Source organism: Aethalodelphis obliquidens, unplaced genomic scaffold, assembly GCF_003676395.1.
Source record: "Aethalodelphis obliquidens isolate GAN/ISIS:26980383/991018 unplaced genomic scaffold, ASM367639v1 scaffold4, whole genome shotgun sequence".
In the NCBI taxonomy this organism is placed as follows: Eukaryota; Metazoa; Chordata; class Mammalia; order Artiodactyla; family Delphinidae; genus Aethalodelphis; species Aethalodelphis obliquidens.
The window spans coordinates 16,103,348-16,130,655 of NW_020837948.1; the positions used below are offsets into that span (position 1 = coordinate 16,103,348).

At 41.5% G+C, this 27,308-nt stretch overlaps 1 protein-coding gene across 1 annotated transcript in view; it reads right to left on the reverse strand.

Moving 5' to 3' along the window:
- The window catches only part of PRDM6 (PR/SET domain 6), a 102,820-nt gene that overhangs the window by 12,752 nt on the left and 62,760 nt on the right, over positions 1 to 27,308 (reverse strand). Inside the window, exons 4-6 of the mRNA XM_027099227.1 lie at positions 18,848 to 18,975; positions 15,188 to 15,312; positions 3,573 to 3,915 (exon numbers count right to left, since the gene is read on the reverse strand). Of these exons, the coding sequence (XP_026955028.1) occupies positions 3,573 to 3,915; positions 15,188 to 15,312; positions 18,848 to 18,975 (596 nt within the window). The remainder of the gene's footprint in view (positions 1 to 3,572; positions 3,916 to 15,187; positions 15,313 to 18,847; positions 18,976 to 27,308) is intronic.

A 27,308-nucleotide genomic window follows, 5' to 3' on the forward strand; every position in this document is an offset into this window, starting at 1 on the left:
TCAGAAAATAATCCACTATGATTGAAGGCATTGCTTACCCCTTTCTGGACTGCCCCCGCCCCCAAATGGGACTGTTGAGAGTTTCTGTAGCAGAAAAACAGAAGAGAAAAGGGATTTCTAATTCCTGTTTCAGGCACAAGTCAGTCAAGCTGCCCTGGCCCAGGTAATAAACTTATGCCAAACCTCAAATGTTTATGAGGTCCCTAAATCCCTAGTCCTTAGTCTAGATCTAGGTTAATCTAGATTCCGACAGCTTCTTCCCTTTGAATTCACTCAGGAAAGAAAAAGTCAGTAGCTTGAGAAAAAAGAAGAAGAGACTTTTGGTTTTGTATGTTTAATATTAACAGAATAAAATCAAGAAATAACGATTCTGTGCCTCCTGGGCTCTCATACGGGTGTATTTTTATCTTTAATGCTAATCCCTACTTTGAAAGGTCAAATGGAATTTTTTTCTGCGTTCAATGTAAATAACACGGTAGTGAAAAATGGTAATGCTGACAACCCAGGGTATCCTCGGATCTCCTTCCTTTATATCAAGGCATAGACTTACTGATGGTCCCTCACATGGAAAAGCTCACAAATAAAGACACACACAGTCTCTTTCATGAAGGTTCAAATGTCTTGGGTTTCATGGCCAAATATTCAGTGTGCTGAGTGAAAAATCTTTTGGACCTAAGATTCGGGGGCCTGTTTCAAATTTGGACGTGTTTGAAACTCTAACCTGTTTACTTTCTGACTTTGTCTTCTGTGTCTCCCTTTCTTGCCTCTAGTTCTAGCAAGATTTTCCTAGCAAAATAAAACGTTTGAGTTTTTCAAATAGAAGGGAAATGGTTTCTGACTGGCAGGTTCTAAGCTTTTTCACTGTATATGGCTGAATGGGCACAAACCGCCAAAGACTAAAAGCCACCGAATTTATGGAGTCAATCGCTAAAGAAAATATGTATACTCAGCAGTTGTAAGTCTCCACATGGATAATAAGAGGAATGACTCCAAATTTCACAACCGTGCACAAACTGATGTTCCATTTTAGTTCTGCATGTTTCTCCTCTTTAGCAATTCACCTGTGTGGTCAAGAATTAGGGAAAGTATCTTGTACTTCAAAACTTGCCGGTACCAGGAGAGCATGCTAGGTTCTAGAACACCATACAGAACCTATATGCTAAAAGCAAATTATGTAACTCAATGAAATTATGTATCTCAATGAAACTAGTGGGTCAAAGAGACTGGGCATCTCTATTTCCCTTATCTCCAGTAATCAACTCAGATGTAATGGAGTAATTCAAGCATCTCCCCATTACTAGTAAGAAACATTGTACTTTCTTACTTTGCCTATAAAGGGACTAATTCTTTGAACTCATAATTCTTAGTTTTAACTTATTCATGAATGACGGTGAATCATACCGCCTCTCAAGGCTTCACCAACAAAGCACAGGGAAGAGAGAAGTAGGAATCCACTGCTTTAATAATTTGATTCCACCCTGGTGATCTACCTGAATATCAAGCACATTACTTCACCTCATCTGGAAACCTGGCCAAACGACACCTGGGCATCTGCATCAAATAAGCCCACCGGGGTCTCGCACTGGATGGGAGTCTCAAGCCACTTGGATTTTTGCCAGTAACTCTAGATTAGCTTGGAATCAGCAATGACCTAACAGTCTCTCGTGGAAGTCTATTTTGTACATGTAAGTTTTCTAATTTGTAGGGTACTTTTCTGACAGATTACATAGATGCTTTATAAATTCTGACATTATTATTTGACAGAACAGACATCATAGGGACTTAAAGCATAATCCACATATGGTTTTCGAAGTGTAACTGGGGTCAGACAAAACAGTCTGTTTTGCTAACTTTCTGTTTACCAAGACATATTTTCATTGTTTTATATGACATTCAGCATGAAACTGTATCATACCCAAAGCTAAGCTTTCAGTTCCTGTATCCAGAAACTTTCAACTATCATTTCATCTTACCTTGTATGTTCAGTTACTATGACCACAATGAACCTGTGCAAATAACAGATCCATACACCTAAACTCATTCAATTCAAAAAGCAAGTTTATAACAAGATTTTAATGCATTTTTATATTAAAAAAATAAAATGCTTTGCAAACTCTGAATAGATATATCTTGAGGCTATCTGTATACTTGCAAGGAAGGCAGACTTTAAAAAAAAAAACCCTGTTGGAGTAAGGAAAACATTTTCAAAACTTTTGTGTCCCCTCTAAAGCCAGTAGTACTAAGATATGCAGAAGTCCGTGGATATTTTCACCAGGGGACTCTCCTATCGAAGGTAAAAGATTATAAAGACACAACCACCTTAACAGCTGTAATACAAATGCTTCAACATCAATCAGTCACAGCAATGCTTGATGCCAAGCAAGTAGTTTCTAGAATGGCACAAATAAAAATATATACACATGTAAATGTGCACATGTACCCTAAAATGGATCATTATTATTTCTGAAAAGATTCACCCCCTCTCCACCACACTTCTATCCTCCCTGCCTGCTTGGGTTCGAGTACACTGTCATATCCTGCAGAGCTGGGAGGGGAGAGTTGGATGTATATCATAAGGCAAGGAGAGCTGAGTGGCTTAAGGTTAATCAGTGGCCAAATTAAGAAAATAATTCCGGAGTCCTGCTTTCGAGTCTCCTATCCTACTTCCAAAATTTACGTTCTGCTTTTATATTCAAAATATTCTTAGATATTTGGTGTTTAATCAAATTTTCATAGGATGTGAAGGGGAGATAAAACACTGTCCTTTCTTACTGAATTAATTTGATTTTTGTCTTTTGCACTCCCAGCTATCAAGACTGTCGAATAAACCAGTTTTGACTCATAAATAATAGTTCCATTATATCTACTGTGCCACTCGTCAGAGTACCTGAAATTTTAATTCACTTGTTCAGCTAAATTTCATCCTCAGTTCATGGCCATAAAATTCTTTATTGACAAACTTTCAAAGCAACTTTGACTCTGAGGTATCTAGTCAACATTTTTCTTCTGTGTGGATATTAGTTTATTGAATAAGTGGCATCTGTTTTCCTCCACATCACTAGCAGAGTAGGTATTTCCTTTTGACAGCTTTGCAGGATTTATGGGTTTGCATGCTCTGAAGAAAAATAGTACTAAGCAAAAAATTCCAATTCATTACCTCTTAGTACTTAATTAAGTTCATACTCACGGCACACTGGAGGTGAACCCTGAGACGACTGAACAGCAGCAGAGCAGCCAGCTATATTATCTTTGGAAGACAGAGAGGATTCTAATTATCCTGACCTCATTTTTCCATCTATGATATTCATCAATGTGCCTTCTATTTTGCCTCCCGTTAGACCTGGGCAGAGCTGTTTGGAAAGCGACAGCAGATTCCTTTCTGCAGCCACTGTTCATGCAGCCCTTCTACACAATAAAGCCAAAGAGGGGCCCAACGTTACTCTATGACCTTCCAGAATGCAGACCTCTGATCACAGAGTTCTCCCTGAGGTGTGACTGGAGGAGGCGACAGGAAGGCAAGCAGTGAGTCTCAGAAGCAAACACAGCCGGCGAGCAATGAGAGGTGGGGTTACCTGTCGGGGTTCTGCGTGCACACGTGCATCTGTAACAGGATCCTCTGTGTGAAAGTCTTAAAGCACTGCCCGCACTTCCAAAGATGCCAGTCACTGAACTCCGAGTGGAGCTGGCTGGTGGAGGTCGGGCTTGCAAGGACTCGCTGGTTTTTCACGTTGATTTGATTAAATCCTGATTCCATGGGCCCAGACTTATCCAGGAGGGAGAAGTTCCTGCCGCACGGAGTCTGTGGGAAGACGACGGAGCGCTGCTGGGCGGCGGGGGAGAGTTTGCTGCTCTTGTTGAAGGGCTGCAGGGGGTCCTGTCTGCACATGGCTTCCATGACCGTCGAGGGGACATTTACTGGGAGAACAGCAAGGGGTTGAGAAGATCAGTTTTATTAGCCCTTCAAATAAGCATGATAACACACACTTCTAAAAAATTCCTATAAGTCAACAGTTTAAAAATTGGTTTTTCTGGACTCAGAATGGACATAGAGCAGACAATTTGATTTAAGGGGACAAGCACAATTACCACAAATGAACTCATTCAATGCCTATATTTATTAAGCACCTATTTTCTGCTCGAGATTTTTCATACATGGTCTTTGCCCTCACAGAGCTCACTTATGACTTGAGATAAAAAGACTCCATAATGAGGCTCCACACTGCAGCCTAGATTTGGGGGTTCTCAGATGGGAGGTACAGCAAGAGACAGGGAGAGAAAGGTGGGGCTCCCCAGAGACGGTGGCCTTGAGCAGAGAAGGTAGATTCAAGCCTTCAGGATTTCAGGCCTTCCATCCAACCCTGCCAGCACAAATCAGGTTTTCAAGAAAAACTGGCTGAAGAGATGAAGGCAACCCTATGAAAGACGCCTGGAGACAGAAGTCTGGCACGCTGGTGGGATGGCACGGGAATCGAGCTGACCGAGCACAGCGTGGGCTTTCGGGGGGCAGATCTCAGAGGGCCTTTAATGTCCAAATAAATAAACAGAAGACTTCAGGCCTAAGAAATAGACACTGACTGTTTCTGACCAGAGGAACAGCAAGAAAAGAGCCAGTGTTCAGGAAGGGCCCGAGTGAGGCACGATGCACAGACAGGGTGCGGTGTGTAAGGTAAGAGTGGGAGGCGACAGAGTATGCAATCTTGGAGCTCGGTGCTTGACACTCGGGGTTTGGAATCAGAAAGATCTATGGAGTTACGCAATCTCCCTGTGCCTCTGTTTCATCATCTGTAAAATGAGGACAATGGAAGTGATCATCCTAACAGTAATAGCATTATGGCTTAGAGGTCGAGACGGCCTAAACTTGAACTCCACTATTCACAGCTGTCCCTTGGTATCCAATGGGGGTTGGTTCCAGAGCCCTCACAGATACCAAAATCTGTAGATGCTCGAGTCCCGTATATAAAATGGCACGGTATTTGCATATAATCTACTCATATCCTGCCGGATATTTTAAATCACCTCTAGATTAGTTATAATATCTAATATCATGTAAATGCTATGTAAATAGTTGCCAGCATGCAACAAATTCAAGTTTTGCTTTGTGGCACTTTCTGGAAATTTTTTCCCCAAATATTTTCCATCTGTGGTTGGTTGAATCTGCGGATGCAGACCCTTGGATATAGAAGGCTGACTGTAATACCTTTGTGACTGTGGGAAAACACAGAACATCTGAATACACAATTTAGTCCTTGGTAAAATGTAAAGTGGTTACTGGAAGAACTGGGTGCGATAATGCATAGACAGCAGCTAGTAAATGCTATGGTTGCCACCCGGTAGATGTTGAGCTCTAGGAGCCCTGGCTTCCTTATCTTTAAACCCCCTTTTATGCGGTTTAAATGAGATACTGAAAGTGCTCATCACAGGGCCTACCATCAACAACAGCCACCATTCTTATTCTAGAAGAAGAGACTGGAATGAAGGGAGATGGATTCAAGCATGGGTGGTGGCAGTGGGAGTGGGGAAAGAATTAAAAGAAACATTTTTGAGGAGGGAACCCTAATATACATGAAATTTTTCTTTCTTTCTTTTTTTTAAGTTGCCATTGTGTTAATAATATATATCATGTATTCACTGGTCAACCCACAGGTTCAGAGGTAATTAGAACCTAATATGCTTAAAAACTGTTATTCTTTTTTTAAGTAACCACTCTGTCAATAAAATGTATTTCTTGGTATTTCAGAGATCATAGAGATTAAAGGTTACAGGGTGGTCAAGAGAGGGAAATTAGAGGCCAAAAAGTTTAAAAAAGGATAACTGGCAAAAAGGTTAGTGATGGGAAGTAAACTATGGCTGTTGGTCACTAGTTCAAGGCCACGTGGAGGAAATACATGAACTGGGAGCTCTCATTCTTTCCTGACATGGACCATCTCTGAGAGTCCTACGAAGCACGAAGACTCAGGCGTCCTCAACTACAAAAAGAGACTGGTAGGGGACCGTGACCGCCAGGAGGCTCCACGCCTGAGTGGACAGGTAGACACCACGTGTGGAGGTTAATGGGCTGCCACTAAGGACTCTTCAACTCTGAGTGTTCTACACAATCACATGTATTTGATGAATCCAACAAAAGGAATAGCTCATCCTACAGGGTTCTGTTGGCCTGGCCCATTCTGTCTTAGGAAGGAGAAATAAAACAAGAGACTCACAGACCAGGGGAGAGCCTAGTTTGTCTAGTTGGCAGTTCTTTACCCTGAATGCATATTAGACTCACAGGGGAGATTTTTTTTTTAAATACCAGAATCTCTTGGTAGGGCCTAGGCATCTGCATTTTTTGAAATTCCCCAAGTACTTCTAATATACAATCAGAGATGAGAACCACTGATCTAATCCTACCCTCTCTTATTACCAAAAAAAGAAAGAAGGAGAAGAAAATGCTAAAGACCAAGCAGGTCTAATAATTTGCCCATGGTCATACATTCGGTCAAGGATACAGCTAAGCTGGAAGCTTTAGCTTTCTGATTTCCAAGGCACTTTTTTCTGACCACACTCCCATTCTGTGTCTGCTCAATAGCTGTGTTGCAAAAATAAAAAGGACATTTTACAGCTAGTACAGAGTTCTGTGTGTGTGTATATATATACCCATGCATAAACATATGTTATATATGCACCTATATACACATGTACAGACATATTTATGTATATATTTCACATATAAAATTTATGTATAATTTCAACTTCTGGGGCAAAGTGTATAACCAATATGAAATGTGTGCATACATTTCAGACTCTCAAAAAATCTTTGTACACAGACTGTGACTTTTGAAATACATATTGAAAGAAAAGGAGAAATGTTTTATGTTTTGGCTCTTTCTTAATTAAAAAAAAAACAAAACAGCAGCATTGTCAGAGATTAGGGTAAAATTCATCTTATTTAGCCTGTTTATAACTAATCCGGAAGAGACAAAGCACAGGGAAACCCGCAAGTCTTCAGGCAACACTAAGCTCTTGCGGTTTGGGAAGGCCAGACTAGCAGGAAGGAAGGCGGGGTGGGGAGACTGTGGAATGAAGATGTCATCAACATGCAAGAGAGCAGGAAAACCAGCCAGAAGCTCACTGCTGGAAAGAGGAATATGATGCCTCTAGGGGAAATCATACAAATAATACTCTAAGTATAGATTATAAATGCTGACTTCTCACTTAAGCTCCTGGAAAGTAACCCAATAAATTCATTTTCAAAAATTGTTAAGGGCACACCACCTTTCTATTAAACAAAAGAATGTGTGGGTCAATGGATTTTTCTAAGTTTAATAATCAATGTCAAAATAGTAATAAAGAAAAGTTTATACCAGTTTGTATAATGATGTGGGATAAACGGGATCTGAGTTAATGATAATAATAGCATTTAGGTAATAAGAGTTGGGATGGTTATTCTCTGTCTTCTTTCCTCCTATGGAACACTTCAAAACAAACATACTATGTTTTCAAGATACAGCAGCGACACCTGCACTCTATAGTCTGCTTTTGGCATGATCTTTTCTTGTACTTGTGAATAAATTCAATCCTGCTGAATGAAATGAGCATATAATTTAGAGAGAGAAAAAAAAAAGTAAGGCTAGGAATGGATAAGTTTCATGAAAGCAACCATATTTGCTCTTGAAGCTGTCCTGCAGAGCGCCTGCATACTTCCACAGGACCCTAGAGGTCTAGATACAAAGCACAATTTTTTAAGCAGGACTTAAAAGGACACAGAGGATCATTCTTCCTAATACCAGTCTGACTGGCCCAACAAACAAAAGTATTAACAAAACACAGGGAATTATAAGAGGACAAGAAATGAATCGGAAAACACTATGTTATCCCAAGCCATGACAGTCCAGACCACTGCAAAAGGCCCAGAAACGACTAAGGCAATTCCCCAAAAGGATGAAGGGGTTTCTACATGAAGACATAATGAGCAAGTAAAATCTCTTCAGTCTATAAGACAAAGGTTAAGGGAAAGAGGGCAAACTTTCAAAGCCCTAAAGGATTTAGTCAGGAAAGAACATAAACTCATCAAATCCTGCAAAATTAAACCCCTGAGAGAATGCAATGCAGGATCTATACAACAAAGTCCTACTTTACACCCTCATCCACTCATTCAGTCCACAAATGCGTACAGAGCATCAGTGACAAGCCTGACATTGCTGGCACTGAGGATACAGGGGAACAAGAGAGCCACAGCCCCGGCTTTCAGGCCACGTAAACTGTAGTGACAGAGACAGATATTATACAAATGTCCTTACAGGTAAATATTTACTCAGTTTCATCAAATCTAAACTTCCATTAATTGCAAGCCACACCATTAATTGTAAGTCACTGATCATTATAACACACTTAGCAGGTTCAGAAAGATCAAAATGTGAAAAATATATGAATTTTAGAATTGACGATATTCAGTTGCTACAAGTGTAATAAGTGGTATGACAGAGAAGAAAGGAGGCCAAGAAAATGTCTAACAGGGATGGCTAAACTTCGGGTGGGAATGATGGCTTCCCTGAGGCAGTGACCTTGAACGTGAGTCCTGAAGGGTACACAGCATCAGACAGGTGCAAAGGGAGGAAAAAGGGGATGAGAGGAGATGACACGTTGGCAGCTGTGTCACTAAGTCTGAATGGCATGCTGAGGTGAGGAGCTCAGGCCATGGAAGGAATGGAAAGCAGACTCATGTGGCCAGAGAACGAGGCAGAGATGGGCTGTAGCTGAGGCTGGAGAAGAAGGCAGCACAATTCCCAATGCCCGTGGCGGCAGGGCACATAGCAGAAATCAGTGCTGGGAAGCAGGTTAATACAACAGAGGACGGTGGGGTCTTCAGCAAACTAAATAGGGCATGGCCAGCGTAAAGATGTTTGAATTCGATTTTTTGCAAAACACTATGTGAGCCATACAAAACATTTCTGGAAACTATATGTAGCCCATGGGCTATCATATTAAAGAACTAGGGATTGATTATAAGAGTAATGGCTAGCCAAAGAAGGGTTTTAAGCTAGGGTATAAGGTTATTAGATTTATGCTTTAAATGCATCATCACTCTGTATCATTAAATGAAAAAGCGAGGTACAGAACAAAGAATATATAGTATGCTGCTATTTGCATACAAGGGGAGGGGTAGAGTGAGAGCGCCAGAGAAAGAGAGGGAGAACATGCTCAAATGAGAGAATGGGCAAAAAAATACATCTGGAAGGACACCTAAGAGTGTTTCAACTGATTGCCTTTTGGAAGAAGAATTAATATGCCCATATTACTTTCTGTATTTTGATCTATGGAACCAAACTACCTATTAACAAAACAAGTGAGGGCTTCCCTGGTGGCACAGTGGGTTAGAGTCCGCCTGCTGGTGCAGGGGACACGGGTTCGTGCCCCGGTCCGGGAGGATCCCACATGCCGCGGAGCGGCTGGGCCTGTGAGCCATGGCCGCTGAGCCTGTGCGTCCGGAGCCCGTGCTCCGCAACGGGAGAGGCCACAACAGTGAGAGGCCCGCGTACTGCAAAAACAAAAACAAAAACAAAAAAACAAAACAAGTGAATAAGCTGAAACAATAAAATCAACAAATCAGTGAATTTTCACTTCGGCTGCTGTGATACTAAAAGGGAAAATGTGACATGCAGGTGGCTACCGCAGGGGTCCAGGCCAAAGCTGATGGTGAGGCTGATCGGGAGGTGGCAGCAGAAATGAAAAGAAACTCATTTAAGAATACACAATCAACAGGGATTTATGAATGATTGGATAGAAGAGGTGAGAAAGAACAAGTGGTCAAGGTTTCTAGAAAGAACAATTGGATGAATGGGAGTGAGAGGTACTGAACTGGGGGAGAGGCAGCTTGCAGGACAGAGTAGGATGGTTTCACTTTACCATGCTTAGTTTGAGACACCTCTGAGACAGGCAAGTGCAGGTGGGAATTCGACAGGTAGACAAGATCCTGGGGCTCCGGTGAGAGATCTGGGTTGGCAGTATAAATCTGGGAGCACCTTTCAGCCCTCTACACCCCCAGATAGGGGGGAATGAGGGCCTCAATCCTAAAGCATGGCTGGGATCAAGGAGCCCAAGAGGTCAAATCTCTCATGACAACGGGTTTCCTTGTGTCTTTTGCCACTTCCTTCTGTGAAGGTGTTTTCAGTGGCTGTTGCTTTCTGTTAGAGTCCTGTGCAGATACCAAGACATCCCTCTGGGGTGACTTCTCCTCTGTTTGTTCTAGGACCCTACAGGTTCCTTCAGTTCTGAGCCAAGTTTTATATTACTTCTTGGCCCAGGGTTTCCACAACTGGCAGGTAAGGCAAAATCCAACCCTGTATCCGCCCATAGCTGGGGCTGGTTTTTTGGAGCATGACATACTGTTTTTTTTTTTCACCAATGGCCTATTGGCTTGAGGGTAGCACTTTTCTAGTCCCGTTAAGGGACAAAACAGTGACTTCTGGTTCTTGGATTTATGTGAGGATCCAGTCCCAGCTGCTCACTGTGCACAAGGAGCCTAGAACCGGGCCCCTCCCAACTGCAGTAAGACTGAGCCTAACACCCGCCTAGCCCAGGCTCGGCTGCTACGGCCATCTCACATGGCACCTGCGTTAGGTTTGCTGTTGTAGTTTTTGCTACGTGCCTTCTCCTACACGGAGTTCCTTGAGGACGGGGTCTGAGGTTTTGTACCCCATCACAATGCTTCCCACAGGGCCTTGCACACAGATGTTCTCATTGGACTGAACTGTACTGTAATCGCCTCAATGTTCATAGGTAGAAGGCTTGAGCGGGGCCTTTCTATCCGGGGCCTAGTTCCTTATTGTTGGTGGGATGGTGGGGTCAGTGCGCCGTGCAGAGGTGCCAATTTTTATTTTCTGCTCATTAAAATCAAAGGAAAAAGGCAGGCCTCTTGCGGGCAGAGTTTACTCCAGTGCAGCGAACCTCTGCGCTGCCATCAAGTGTCACGTTCTGCTACCTCAGCTTCACATGCCAAGACAGAAAAAGCAGCAGGAAGACGTGTTTAACATTTATTCCCAGGTTTCTTTTTTCAATTTCCTCTGAAATGAATATGAATACACTATGGTCTTTACACTCTGCAGGAGCTAATCCCCCACTGGAAGCTTTGGGGAACCTCATTCCTTCTTGCGGATACAATCTGTCGACACAGGCGTTCCTTCAGGCTCTTCTGAAAGGCCCATAGTGGACAGAGCTGCGCTCTCTTTGGAGCTCTATTACACTTATAACTATGGGTTGTTTTTTTTTTTTTTAAGAAAATAACATAGGAATTGCTTCCAGAACCCAAGTGCCTGTGTGAAACGCAGCCTTCTCTTTGAGGCAAGGCTGCTTTCAATGGCTCCTCCAGGCAGTGAGCGTGTCCCACTGCCAGAGGGGCCAGTGACTGAAGCCTGAACCCGCCCACATGCTCAATAGGAAATGTGTACTTTCGCCGTTGAAAGAACCATGAGAAGAAAATGATATTTTTATAAATGAAAGCGCTTAATAAGTATTATTCACTAAGTAAAATCATATTTTACTTGAATGTCTTGGACCATGTATCAATTTCATTAACCAAGAAAAAAATCTAGCTGAACTATGTACCCCTTCTAGTAATGGCAACAAAATTCTCAATATGTATCCAGTGAGCATGTATTAATTGTTTACTGTGTGCATAGCACTATAAGGAGGCTCTGTGGAAGCCTTTTGTCAAATAAGTCTTTGATCTCAAGAAGCTTCTTTTTAGGGTACCTAATTTATTTTGTGGCTAACTCGGTAGGATAAAAATTGTCTTCAAACTGCTAATCCCATTGAGATGATTTCAATTACTCAGGGCTGCAGAAGGCTATCTGTTAAATTATCTGTCCAGGCCCTTTCTCACATTTGTGCTTTTAAATCACACAGAGTATTTTCTCAGTACAGAATAAGGATCCCTCATTATAAAGCATCCCTAGGTCTCTCCGTGAATCATATGGAATGACAATCCATCTTCGAGTTAGAGTCAAAGTCATATATCTCCCCCCACGCCATCTGATGAAGCTTTCTGCTGGTTTCCTGGGTGGCCAATCACATGACAGATATATGACTTTGAGACAAGAACTGAAATAAAATTCCTGTAATACCCTTAGGGGGGAGGGAGATGGTCACTGCTGAGCATTTTAGTCAATGACTTAATTCCCTTTAAACTTCCCTCCACCCTTGCTTACAGCTCTGAACTCAACCTAAAAGAGCTGCATAGTTTACCTACTGAATCCACAATACTTCCAGGTGCGTTAGCTTTGTGAATTTTCTTCCAAGGATTTCAGGTGCTAAATGATACATAACATGTGCCCCGGGAGAGTTTATTCAATCCTCTAATCAGCAACCTCAAGAATGCTTCACGCAGGTTGGACAATGGGAGAAAGAAGGCCTCAGAAGCAAAGCACTCGGTGTTGCCAGAAAGTACATTTTTGATGGCACTATCACACTGAAACTGGAGACCAGCTGGTACGCTCTTAGACACCATCGTCAGGTGGCTGTGAATGGCACATACAACCCCCAATCCTCCAGCTCAGCCCCTAAATCCCTCTCGTCCATGTAACAGCATCACGAGGTGGAAGCAATGTCGTAGATGTGAGACTTCCACCCCAGAGATCCACGTCAAGGGGAAGAAACACATTCCCTGAGCAGTCATTCCACAGTTCCCATGTCTGACTCATAACTCAGTAAATGGCCATTCCATCCATCCAGCTCCTCAGACCAAAGCCCTGGAGTTATCTTTGACTCCTTTCTCTCACTCAGCATCCAATGTGTCAGCAAATGCTGTTGACTTTACTTTCAAAATATATCAAGAATCCAACCACTTCTCACCACCTCCATCACTTTTACACTGGTCCAAACCACCATTACCTCCCCTCACTGGATTCCAGCAACAGCCTCTAACTGGGTCCTGCTCCATCCTCACCCTCACTGTCAGGTCCCCACTCAGTAGCCAGAGTAATCCTGTTACAACTTCAGTCAGATCATATCACTCTTCTGCTCAAAACTCTGCAATACCCCCTTTGTCCAAGGCACACAGAGTAAAAGCCAGGGTCCTGACAGTGACCTCCTGGGCCCTACAAGATCCCTTCCCCCAAATCTAAAGTAACCCCTCCCACTTCAACCAATACGTTCCAACTGACACACCTATGTCAGTCTTTGTGATGCTCTTCTGACAGGCCAGTAGCATTTCCATTTTGGGTCTTTACACTTGGAGTCCAGCTGCCTGCAACACTGCTCCCAAAGAACACATGGGTTGTTCCTTCATCTCCTTAAGTCTTTGCCCAAAGGCCACCTTCCGAGTAGGGCCCACCCCGATCATCTCTAAAATTGCAACTCCCAACTCCTGGCACTCCTCACCCCTTCTCTGCTTTGTTAACTCTATGACACTTATCATTACCTGACAAACTATTTATTTACTCACATACAGGTTGATAATCTGTCTCCCTCTACTAGACTCTATGCTCTAGGAGGGCAGGAATTCTTGTCTGTTTTGTTCACTGCTATGTTTGTAGCACCCAGCAATGATGCTGGTCCTTAGTAAGTATTCAGCAAATATCAATGAATGAATGAATGAATGAATGAATTTATTTTTGGACTGTGTGCCATGTACTTTACAACTCTAGACTTTGATATGTTTACTCCCAGACATCCCTTGACACACATACCACAATATTTTCAGAGTCTGGAGCAGGCTGTACTAAAGGAGGAAACAGAAGGCCTTATAAGATTTCTGGAATCTTTTTGGATCAGATTCCATCCTTTAGAAGGCGAAGTTACACCAAGGTTCTAATGTATAGACAGGCCCATGTCAGCAGATCAGGGGAGTTGATCCTGGTGCTTTTCTGTGTGTGGATCTACATCTAGTTTTAGGGGAGCTGGGCATGGAGCCATTGTGGGAAGACAAAGCACACTGGCCGCCACGGCCATTTCTGCCTGTAATACCAACCACACACTCATGTCCAACACTGAGATTTTCTCCTATGAAACAGACACTCCCTCAAACAGGAGTAGGACTGCAGAAAAGAAACTTTCCAATGGAAACTTGGGAAGTAAGAAGAATGTACTTACATGTCCAGAGATTCATTTTTTGATTTGAGATTGGTTTGGGGTTAGGGTAAAGTGGAAAAGGAAAGTTGAGAGTAATATGCTTTTTTGAGGATTCTATTTTTTACAAAGAAAATAAAGATAACATGGAAAAGAAATACCTGATCAGCATTTCAATCAGTAGTATTATAAACATTTTTTTGGAGTTTATATGTGTGTGAGAGAAAGTAAGTACAGAAGGAAAAATTAAAATAACACATTTTTTTTCCAAAATGAAGTTTCTTAAATAGATCTGTTCTCTCTGCGTCTTTTTCTACTGTATAATCCCAAATTATCAGTTCACAGATTAGTCAATTTGATGACAAGAAAAAACAGTGTCATTAAAACCAGTGTTTCTCACTGAAGCACATCAGAATCACTTAATTCTGTTCCAAATACTGGAAATCACTTCATAACATTTTCCCAAAGAAGTGATAAAAACAAATATATAAAGTTTAGGTGAAAATTGCTGCAAAAGTTTGCATCTGCCTAGACATTAGATTATTTTTTAAACATAATGATTGCCATGGTAAGAAAGATAGAAGAAAATTACATGGTTCACTTTAGACTAAGTTGCTTAGAGAGAGACAAATTCCTCAACCATACGTCTATGATTTTCCCTACCATTTCTCATTCCAATGACTACTTAAGAGGAAGCAAAACCAGTCGACTGGAGGGGTGTTACTCCTGATGAAACAACAGTGTTTTCCCATTATTTCATTTTTGCAAATAATGCGACTCCAGCAAGACTGTGCATCCCTTCAGAGGAGAAGTTGTATCTTATGCTGCTCTTGTAAACAGGCACATAGTAGGTGCTCAGTAAATACCAACTGCCTTAACATTTCTGCTGGCAATGATTTAAAACCAGGACAAAGGACAAAGGTTTTAAAATCATAAGCAGGCGAAGAAAAATTGGCCTGTACAAGTCAAGACTCCCTGTGAAAAAGCAAAGGACATACAAGGAAAAGAAAATGATGGAACAGACGTGCACATTTGTGTTACACAGCAGAGTGAACCGCATTTCAGGAGTTTCAAACAACACTCTTAAAAAGTTAGCTTTGAAATAGGTATTTGGAAATGTGAATTCAGAGCTAAAATAAATTCTTACAGTTTTCATCCTGGGCAATGCATTGTAAAGGGATCCCAAAGAAAGACGTATAGCTGTCATTGTACCACACCAGAAGCTCGGTACCCCTGGGAATATCTATACAGGCTCGGTAGAATATATTCGACCTATTCAAAACAAAAGAAAACCCAGCTTAGTAATCGGTAGGACTCATGTGCCCCATCCACACTTTTATTGCCCCGAAAAAGTTCTGCCCAGCTTTCCACCTAAACAGTTTCTGTTTGTAATAAAATCTGCACCCACCTTATCGTTCCCAACAACCAATTAGAGCCTGTAACCTGGTATGATAAATAGCTCACAGTTTATTTCCACAGTGTCCCTCCACAGAACCTCTTGGCTGAAGAGACAAGATATTTGGCCCGGGAGACAGCAGAAAGGAAGAGTTCATTAAAAAAAAAAAAAAAAAATTCCATCTCATACTAATGAGAAGATTCTCTCTATTGGCAAATTGCAGACTCCGGTGCCTCAACCTCACATATAAATTAATACTATTGATTTATTATTTGAAGGGAAAGTGTTGCATATATTCTTACAACTTGGCATTGGGAGTTCTCTAATTTGTAATAAAATTAAGCAGCTTTGTGATATAAGGACTGAAAGAAATAAAAGTCTTCTCCATTGCCTTTTTTCCTAAAGTTTGATACAGGAGAAGAGAAAAACCCTCTTATGTGAAATGAATGGAAATTCAGTAAATACAAGAGGAGCACTTTACTCTGGCTGAAAGATTACACTCTGAAATGATGGAGTGAAGGTACCAAGAAATAACCACTTTTTTATAACAGCTGTGGCACTGTAAAGAAAAATCTACAGATTAAAAGAAAGAGGAGCCTGCGACGGGTTTTCTCAATGAAGAATTGCTACAAATATTAGCCTCAAGTTCAAGATAAAAGTGTTTAGGGTTGGTGGACCTTAAGTTTAGCCTTTCTGTAAGGAATTGGCCGTAGCAGGGCAATTTGTTCCTTGTGTAACACTGCAGACATAATGCGAAGCCTTCACCACATTTTTCATGGCAGTGAGATATGCACTTGTCAACATATTTTGTCACCACAAAGTGGCTCTTGGCAATAGGATCATAAAGATCAATAAAAAAAAGTGCAGATTCTCAATATTTTACTTGCAGCTGCAAAAATTTCATTTATCTTGTTATTTTCCTTACTTGCTGCCATTCTGTCTCACGAGGGCACTGCTAGCTAAGCAGAGTGTTTTCTCCCAACATTCTATGAATATCTGACAAAAACTCCAGCCAGCTGTCTGGACCTCACTCCCCTTCCTCCCTCCGCACCTCCAAGAGCTATGCATTTTATTAATTCTTTCCACTGCTACATAAAAAAATCAAAATTGGAGCCGGGCTATAAATCACTGGCATCTCCTAACTTGAGAAAAATTGAGTCGACTTTGTACTTCACCCTTGTAACATTTCATCTCTCGGTTTGGCTTCCCTTAATATAAACACAGCGCCCGGCAAATGAATGTGCTAAAACCAAATGACACACTTTGCCGCTGAAAGAGCAGAACTGTTTTCGAGCAATGGGTGGTCTTTGGAGGCACAGAGTAGGCCGAAAGGGGGAAAAAAATGTGTAAGCGTACACCGTTCTTTACAAGCGGGCAGAGCTTCCAAAACTCGCAGAAATCTCTGCATGTTGAAGCACATCAAAGGGATTTTTCCCTTTTCAGATAATATTTCCTTTGCTGACATGTATTTAGTATTGTGGTTGGATGACTCATAAAGATAGCTTCATGGCGTCCCAACGCAGCTGAAGCAGAACACACGCCAACAAACATTATTGTCAGCCTCAAAATAAAAACAAAACGTTCAGCTAAGGGTCAATCAATCAAGGGTTCTTTGAAGAAAATTCCATTTAGATATTACAAATCATAACAGAATGAATCTAAACCAGCTGACTTTTTGTGAAGAGGACATTCATGTACAATAAAAATTAGGCTAGCTCTTCGGGGTCCAACTTTTCTATTTTCTTACTCTTGGACGTGGTCACTGGTGACGGATGCCAGTTTTTAAATTGTGTTTTTGTAGTTCATTTTATAAAGATCTGAAGTAATCGAAAACAGATCGGCAGAGAGAACTTGATGTGTAAGTGCCATCAGGAAAGGGAGCAATAAAACCCACTTAACATTGACAGAAAGGTAATGACTTGCTCATACCCACCTTCCTCGTAGGGGTTTCTTATTTTCCCAAAGTCAGAATTTGCCTCAAGAGCTCCCTGGGTGCCCATGACAGAACCAGCCAATCTATCTCTTGCCAAATGGAGAAGCACAACCTTTACTAATTTTCTAGCTCCGAGTTTTACAAAAACTTCATGACAGAGATGCAGCTGCAGGGAAGGTGGGTGAAGCCCATATACAGACTGTAACCAGATCCCGTCGTACACAAGTTCGTTTAAACCCTTATGTAATGAAAGATAACTGCCTAGGAAACCAAGGCAGTGAGTCACATGCTGCCCAAATATGTTCCTTTTGAATTTGGAGGCCTTTGGAGAGCAAGCCAGATTTGTGCAGCCTTTAACCTATAAGGGGAATAAAGCTTTTTTTTTTTTTAAGTCTTCATTTAAAAAAAAAAAATGAGAATGAAAATAAATCGTCATAGGCAGGACTCCAAGTTGCCGAGCAAGGGCTCTTCTGCTTTGATGTGTCTGTGGTGCCTGGTAAAGCTAAACAGTTGCTTCTGATCCGAAAGGGAACACGGCTGTTTATAACTGAGGTCATATATTTACAGGGCACATGTTTTCGAGGGATTCTGAGAAAAGAAGGCTTAGTGGCAGGGCTTTTTTCCTATGGGATCTGTCTTTGCCTTTTTGTCTCCACTCCAGCTTTTCGCATTAAATGGAAATGCCTGACCAACAGGTGCACTGGGCAGGTGTGGCTTAGGCTCTGGGAATCCACCCTGCTTCTATGCCCCTACCCCACCCCAGGCCTCCCTATGAGACTCTGGGCAATGGGGGTGGCTCACCTCATCTTTGTTACCCTTTGGGCTTTGCCCAAACATCTCAGGAGACCAGGGCCTTCTCTATGCTCCGGAACTACCTCATCCCCTGAAACGTACTCTGAATTGTCGCAGGACCAAAGCCAAATGCTTTGGCACCTTTCAAGGGATCAGAAGAGGTTGCTCTGACTCAGCCAAGGCTGCCGAGCATAACGGTTTTAGAAAAGCAGCTTTGGGAGTGTTGAGAGTTCTTGATTTCCCATGCCTTTGTACAAATCAAACTGTTCTCCCTAGGAGACAGCCAGACCGCAGGGGACTGAAGGCAAGCGACCTGGGGCTGAATCTCTAAACTCCTGTTTACGTGTGGACACGTCTGCTCTGGGGGAAATCACTCCGAGTCAGTGAGTTCGCTGGGCTCACTCAGGCCATTATGAAAGTTCAGGTGATGATGTGGAAGTAACTTTATCACATGCAGTGAGTGAAAAAAGGCCTTCTCCTAACATCTTTCTTCCCGAATTCTCAAGAAATTACTGTTAGGAGAACTAAGGAGATATCACGAACCTAGCAAAAAAAAATTCCTGCCAGTCCTTGCAGAGTTCTTCAGGACTCTGCAGGATTTTTTCAAAACTAGCAGCAAGCCTGAATTTATATATGCAAGGCAAAGGGCTTCGGCTTTGTAAGCGGTAAATCAAGGTATACTTTACCTGTACTGAACTACTGTTAGATTCTGTTCTCCGCAGTGCCTTGCACATCGGATATACCTCATCCAGCTCGACTTACTAGGTTCCCCACCATCAATAAAGTGCTGTAGTGTCCCATCTTGGTCATATATCTAGAGAAGAGGTCAGAAGGTCAAGTAGTTAGAACGAATCATCAGCAATCATTTTCCCTGCTTCCCTTGGTGTCTTTATGTGTCGGCTGCAGCAATTTATTGCCCGTAGGTTTGCTAGTGCTTATGAATGCTTGTGGAAACTCAACCGGAATAACAGAAGAAAAACATTTTCTGGTGATGCAAGTTAATCACGTTTTTCTTATCGAGCCAATCTTCCCTTTATTAAATACATTTGTGGCATCTCAAGGATGTGAGTGACCATGTTTCCCAAAGAATATTTAACCTCTTTTGACAGGCTACTCTTAAGTAATGAGCTGCTGGGTAAACAAAGCAAGCTGAGAGGCGAGGCCACGCTGACATGGCTGGAACATCCACACGAGAGGCCCTCCTCTCAAACACATAACTGCTCGAAGGCATTCGGGAGGCAGGGACCGTCTGCTTAACAAGCTGGGTGACACCTAGCAGAGGTTGGAGCATTATGGAGCTGTTATCACACTGATAAAGCAGACTCTGATTCAGATGAAATAAACGGACTCTCACCTCGCAGAAGATGTAGGACTTCAGCTGTCAGGACCTGAAACTATTAGGAGAGGAGTCATGAAAAAAGAGAGACCCTCACAAAGGGAAAGAAAAAATAATAATAACTGTTTCCTATGGATTTTTAATGTCTTAACTAAGGTTGGTCTAATAATTATTGCCTTAGGCCACCTCAAGCAGATTTTCTTTCAAGCACATTCAAGGAAATGAAATCTGCTTCAAACCAGGCAATAAGCGTGGGACAAAAAGTCTTCTGCGAAACAACTGGCCAGCCTAGGACATGCAGAGTCAGTGCTGACAGCAGAGACAATCGGCTCTCACTTCCAGAAACCAGGTCAGCCCTGGGTACCTTGAAGGCTGTGGTATCTAGAGGAGTGGGAGATCCGGGGTTATATATGTACAGCAATTCTCATAGGTCATCCTCAGCCCTATGGGGTAGCCAGGAAGCAAGGGGTACAGTTCTCAGAAGGACCATGGCAAAACTGGACCTTTTCAAGTAAAATCAGCAGTAAGATTCTGTTCCCCAGAGCATCCTGAGAAAATATTTTTTACCTTTGCTAATCAGCCTTTCCACTTTTCCTTTCCAAATAGACACAGAGATAAGTCTCACAGAGAGCCTCACTGGTTACATTTCGGCCCTAAAATTAGTAGGGTAATTCATATTAATTTAGCTCAGTATTTCTATTCTGGAGGCCAAAGGGCTTAGTGATGACAGTTCTTTTTATCATCACCAGTCATTTTAAAATAGCTGATTTTTTTCTTTTTTTTTTGGCTTTTCTTGAACTCATTTGTCTTCACCCCCAATCTTTCCACTAACCCCCAGAAACAGAAGAGAGACACCAATCTAACCAATACAATTGTTGGAGAAGTTATAACTGGGTAGCAGGCCAGAGTGATTACAGCTGATAATCAATGTAGCCTGAGAAGAATGAAGAGATTCCTGGATGATATTATATTTAAGATTAATGATTTTAAATTCCTAGCTCGGGGATGATGGCAGAGAACGGAAACATTTCATGCAGTGGATACATCTGCTCTTCGAGCAACCTAATGACAGATTTCATATTTAGGTTAGGTTATTACACTGTACTTATTTTGTTGTTGTTGTCTTTGTTTTCATTTTAGGAAACTGGTTCAAAGGCTCAAAGTCTCAACCCTGAGTCTGCTGTTGACAACCCGTGCAACACTGAACACAGCCATCAGTTCTCTGAATGCCACTGTTTATCTATAACGGAGCCCAAAACGTTGATGATCCAGCCCCCTGCCCTGTCCTTCCCCCATGAACAAACCACCCATGACAGCTGCTAGTGAAAATAACGACACATTTGGAGAAGCGCAGTTCTCCTTTGTGCTTGTAGCTAATGTCCTCAACAGCAAGTAAAACTCTCTAACGTTTATATGTAGTTGTGGGTGTTGCCTTGAGCGTTAGCTCATTTGAACACCAGACACTAGCCAGTCAGTCTTGAAAATGAGTATAAAAAAGTGTTTCCTTCTTTATCCATTCATGTATATGTATAGCTGATTCACTTTGTTATGAAGCAGAAACTGACACACCATTGTAAACAATTATACTCCAATAAAGATGTTAAAAAAAAGAGTGTTTCCTCCCACACTGTTTCAACAATAGTCTCCTTAAACTAAGTATATTGTGATTACAGGAATCCTACAATTTTTGCCTACCTGGTGAAACTCCTCTCGCCTTGAGGAAAGAGGAGTTTCCTCAAGGAAACTCTCGCCTTGAGGAAAGTAGATGGCTATTTGTCAGGCTTTCCCCAAATATCACACAATGAGCGCATAGCACGAGGTTGAGCCTCCCTGGCTTCAGCCTGATACCGACATCACACGATTTCACATGAAACTGATGAAAATCCCATGTACCTAGTTGGATCGCACAAGTGTGCATCCAGTCAGAGTTGAGGAAGCTCATTCAACCTTGACACTGTTCTTTCCCTCAACCCCCCAGAGCCCAGCTATCACCAGATCCAGCTGAATCTGCCTCCTAAACATCTCTCCTTCTCCACCATCACCATCCTGCCCAAACCAGTTTCCTCTCTTGCCTGAAGGAAGACAAAAGTCCCTTAACTGATCTTCCTGCACCTTCTTCAGGCCCTTCCAACCTAGTCTCTAAAGTACAGCCAGAGTGATCTTTCAAAACACGAATCTGATGATATGCTTTTCAACCCCCCCAAAATAAAAACTTCATAAATGTCATAAAATGTCCAATCATAACAACATATATTCACAGCATGTGAAATTTCGTCATGGGGGCCCATCACGCTCATATGGGCAGCACCTCCAACCTACGTTATTTAGGGAGGTGGGTCGAAAACACGTGCCTTTGCAGTTGGCTCAAGACCATCCTGGAGCACTTTCTGGCTTCTGCTGTTAGGAGTTAACATTTAAACTGTGTTTCTTGAAAGTGAAACAATGGGCCAGAAGGCAGTGATGCCTATTTCTGTTCATTTTCCTAATAGAAGTAGAATAAAATTGGGAAAACCAAGATATCCACATGTGCACGCCAAAGAGGAACTAAAGACAACTTCTCAGAAAAGCTCTGGGTCCTAATTTGAGTATTATTATTACTCTCCATCATTAGCTCAAGTTTGCTTCCATCTAACAGCTTAGTTAAAAAAAATTTTTTTTAAAGAGGGCGATAAAATTCTGCGTGTATCTGAACTATACAAGGACACTGTTCCTGTATCCAGACGGGCTGACATTATTCCTTCTAGGAGAGAAGGAACCACGAGTGGGGAAATGTTTCAGCAGATTTCGGTCTAGAGTAGCTGCAACAATTTCAAGGTCGGGAAGTTGTTCTTGGAAGCCACATTAACATCTACATTTGTGTGACGCTAAAATGTAATTTTAAGCTAGATACCTAATAGGTCTAAAAAATTCAAGGAATCTAAGGAGATGTATTGATGCCAAGACCAAGAGTTATTTTGTTTTCATTACCTTTCAAAAGATTTAAAATAAGCAGAAAAATATCAAAAATCATGCATAAAGTGTTTAGACAATTTCCTCAGGACTGATGAAAATGTCAAAAAGGTCAGAAATTGTATTCATTCAAATGGTGAGAATGAAGGTAAGAGTTAAATTTAGATTAGGAAAAAAATTCCTTGAAAGAACCCTTGAATCAAGCATAGTTTTTCTGGAAACTGTGCACTTTTTTCTGAAAGAATATGAACCACCAAAGTTTTAATATTTGCTCTGTTTTCTCTAAAGAAGCTGAACAAATGACCCTCTGGAGGTAGGGGAAACACATGTAAAGAAACACACAGGACACTTGGTAGGAAAAGGGTTAAATTTTGTAATGGAAACCCCTCAAAGCTGTAGAAAGTATATTCATTTTACAAAGCTAGTCCTAGCATTGCTGAAAGGGAATATAAAATGGCACAGTCACACTGGAGAACATTTTGGCAACATTTTGGCAACAAAATAAAGTTGACAATGCATATTTCCTGTGACTCAGCAATTTCACTTCTAGGAAATTATTCCAGTGAAACTCTGATACATGTGCCTAAGGAGATGAGTTCAAGGGCATTCACTGTAGCACAGCTTATAACAGTAAATAATTATAAATAAGAGAAATATCCATCATCAGAAGAATAAATTCATCGTGGTTTATTTATTCAACAAAAAAGTACAAAACACTTAAAATGAATGAACTAGATCTGTTTGCATTAAGATCTAGTTGATATAAACATCAAAAACATAATGTTGATTGAGAAAATCAGGTTGCAGATTAAAGTATATGATATCATTCGTCAACATTTCAAAATATACAAAATAACACCCAATAGTATCTTTTATGAGTGTATATCGTAATATACATATAGCAATATGCCTATCTATATGTATCTATACATATAGTACAATTCTGAACAGACACACAGGAAGGATTCACGATAACTTCATCAGAGTCATGGCTTTGGAAACAAGGGGATGGAAGGAAAACAAAGGGAACTCACATGTATCTGAAATGCTTCATTTATCTTAAAAAAAAAAAAGATTCTGAAGCAAATATGGCAAAGTGTTAACACTCACTTTTTTGGTGGCTTGTATATGGCATTTATATATTATACTTTGGACTTTTCTGATTTTTTTTTTTAAATCAAAGAGAGAAAAATAAATGAAAAGAAAGCCTAGCCATTTATTTCTCTGTACTTCAATTTTTGCATGTGTTGTTAAAATAGAGAAGCCTACTATCTTACCCAAGGTTAAAAACTGTATCTGTGTTATCTTCCTGGGAAACTCTTGGTAATATGTATCACTACATTATCAGCCACTGATTTCCTTCCTGATTGTTTTGTTGCTATTTTAAAACCACTGGTTTTGGTCTGTACTTTTTCTTTTATCCTATATCAGTGGGAGTAGAAAGATAAGTAAGGGGGAGAGCTCATTCTTACCTTTTTAAGGAACTTTTTATAGTTTTCAACCCAATATTTACTGAAATACCACACATGTGGTTGAGATAATGATCACACAAATTGTCGCTCATTATAAACCACGCATAGATTAACTGAAAACCACCATGTGAAAGGTATTTCATGCAATCCTGAAGATCAGGAAACTGCATTCTCTCCTACGATCTTATTTTCCTAGAACAAGAATCTATTTTACATGAGAACAACACGAGTAAGAACTGCACCAGTGTTGTGTCCTAAAAACACTGGTCATGAGTGGCTTGTCCACAACTTTGTCATTTATGAATGCTGCCAATTAACATTAACAATAATAATAATCATAGAAACAATGTAAGCCAGTGGCTGACTTGGGCCCATTTTAACATAATAGCAAGAAAACCATCTTCTGAATGATAAGAATTTGTGTATATTGGTGGCTCTGAGCAATCTGTTTCTCTAAAGCAAGATTTGCAAACTGGTGGCCCTCCGGCTGAATTCACGGAATTGACCAATTTTGTTTTCTCTCCGGTGTTTTAAAATTTTGGAAATTTTATCTAATTTCTAATTTTTCTTGAGAAAAAAAAATCAGAAGATGGGTCCCCAATCTCTGGCACTAATCCACGGAAACATCCAAGGCCCCTTCAATGTGGCCTCTTTAGATTAGCCATGGGCTTTTCTCACTCCCCATACTCCCTACTACTCCCTATCCTTAAGTGTTCCTTACTTCACTCATTTACTTAGCTGCTTGGCCTCATAAAGCATTTAAGTTGGTAATTCCAGCTGTAAAGGAATTATTGCTACCCCGTGAAAATCAGTCTGCTACCGCTGGGGGCACTTTCAAGAAAACCTGTTTGAACTGATAGCCTGGAAACACTGCAAACATTGATCACTTGGGTGCTGCACAGAAGCCATCATCTGACCAAGATCCAAGCATCTGTGCTGTAGTTTTCCAGGGAGTGGGAGTGCAGAGAAGAGAGTTCATTTCTTTTATTTTTACCAGAAGAGGGTTTCAATAATCTTTTTAAGCAAGGGGTCCGTTTTAATTCAAAGAAGTCATAAATGTAATTACACTATAAAAACAGATAAAAGTTGCTGTGGTCTACTATAATAACAGATAAAAAGCAAGTCCACCAGGAAGCACCCCACCAGCTCAGCGAACCTCACCTTTGCTGTCTGCCACAGTCACTGGGACATCACCAAGGGCCCACAGTGAAGCAGGGACCCTGTTTGAAAAATCACAGGCAGAGCACTTCCTCCACTAGATAGGCTTCAGTCAACAACTCTGCTAGACAGCTGAGTACCCTGGCTAAGTTTAGAGGCCAGGGAAATGAGATTTGGAAGAAATCTCAGATATGGCCTGTTCTAACCTGATCAGTTTGCAGTCAGCCCTTGGTTCTCGCGCAAGTTCCGCATCCGCGTATTCAGCCAATCGCGGAGGGCGCACAGACATGAGGGCAGAGGGCCGAATGCACCATGCTGGCTTATACAGGGCAGCGGTCCCCAACCTTTCTGGCACCGGGACCAGTTTCCTAGAAGACAATTTTTCCACGGACCGGGGTAGGGGGTGGGAATGGTTTCGGGATGATTCAAGAGCATTACGTTTATTATGCACTTTATTTCTATTATTATTACACTGTAATATATAATGAAATAATTATACAACTCACCATAACTACTCAGTCACATGCAGAATCAGTGGGAGCCCTGAGCTTGTTTTCACTGATAAAGTTTTGATATGAGTCTGCAAGCAATTGATTTATAATAGTCTCTGTGCAGTCAAACCTCTCTGCTAATGATAATCTATATTTGCAGCCGCTCCCCAGCGCCCAGCCTCAGCTCCACCTCAGATCATCAGGCATTAGATTCTCATAAGGAGCACACAACCTAGATTCCTCACATATGCGCAGTTCACAGTAGGGTTTGCGCTCCTGTGAGAATCTAATGCCAACACTGATCTGACAGGAGGCGGAGCTCACGCGGTAATGCGAGCGATGGGGAGCAGCTGTAAATACAGATGAAGCTTCGCTCACTCACCCGCCACTCGCCTCCTGCTGTGCGGCCCGGTTCCTAACAGGCCACAGACCAGTGCCGGTCCGTGGCCCAGGGGTTGGGGACCCCTGATATAGGGGACTTGAGCATCCACAGAATGGGGTATCCATGGTGGGTCCTGGAACTGATCCCCTACAGATACCAAGGGACGACTATATACATAAGGAAAAGGGGTCTCCAAAAGTTAGTGACTTAGACAAACTGAGACTCTAGTCAATGGCAGAATGAGGCCTCCTCACACCTCATTTAATCCTACAGATATTCTAAAGAGAGCCACGGACCTTAAACAAAAGGAACTTGAATTATAACTTAAACATTAATCTGCTCCTCCCAGAACTGGGATCTCTGAATTTTGGCAAGGAAAAAAGGAAAAAGAAAATGTCCAAAGGTTTTATGTGAAAGTATTAGCCAATTTTCAGAGAGTAGGGAGACATCTCAGGCTCCCTCTCCTACGATTCCACACCGTGGCATGTCCCCGTGCCTAGGCCCAAGCAGCAGCATTTGGTCATGTGCTGAAACACCAGTCTCCTTCAGTTTTCCCCCAAAATTTGAGGTGAGGGTGCATATTTTACGTCCAAACATCTAACACAAGGCCTAACACGTTGGCAAAATTCAAAACATGCTGAAGTGAACTGAATTGAATTCTCATAATAATTCTATAGCTTCTTAAAGATCTCAGATTTTATTCAAAGCTTGAGAAGAAATCGCCACTAAATGCAATTAAAACTTCATTCTAAGCACTAACAACCAGGGCTTTTTAAAGAAAATATTACATCCTTTTTGAACCTAACTTCTTTCAATTCTATGAAATGCAAAGGTGGTTTTCATTTGATGATTAAAATGTAATAAACAACTACCATAGAAAAGGGTCAAGAAGAGTTCTTGGGGAGTTTTCCAGTTTAAACCTAAGAGCCCAGCACTGTTTTAAGTCCCTTCACAGCACATGGAAGATCCAGGGAAGAACAGATACAAAGAGGGTTTCTCAGATCTCCTCCACCTATTCTCTACACACTACCTTTAGACGACCCCACCTTTCTGTAAAATTCAGAAAACAAGGGCTTCAGTAATCAAGTGTATTAGTAATTTGAGAAACTGAATTGAAAACTATACTGTTTGGCAAGATGGATAAAAATGTTTTACTGTGAGATTCCTTTGTATCAGAAGATAGAGGTGCAATATTTTGTTATACAACTATTTACACAAAAGAATAATTCTTGACTGTTTGGACTGAAAAGTTAAAAAAACACAATACCTTTGTTGCTCAATAAAAGATTTTACTTTTAACAGTATGGTTGGGGCTTCCCTGGTGGCGCAGTGGTTGGGAGTCCACCTGCCGATGCAGGG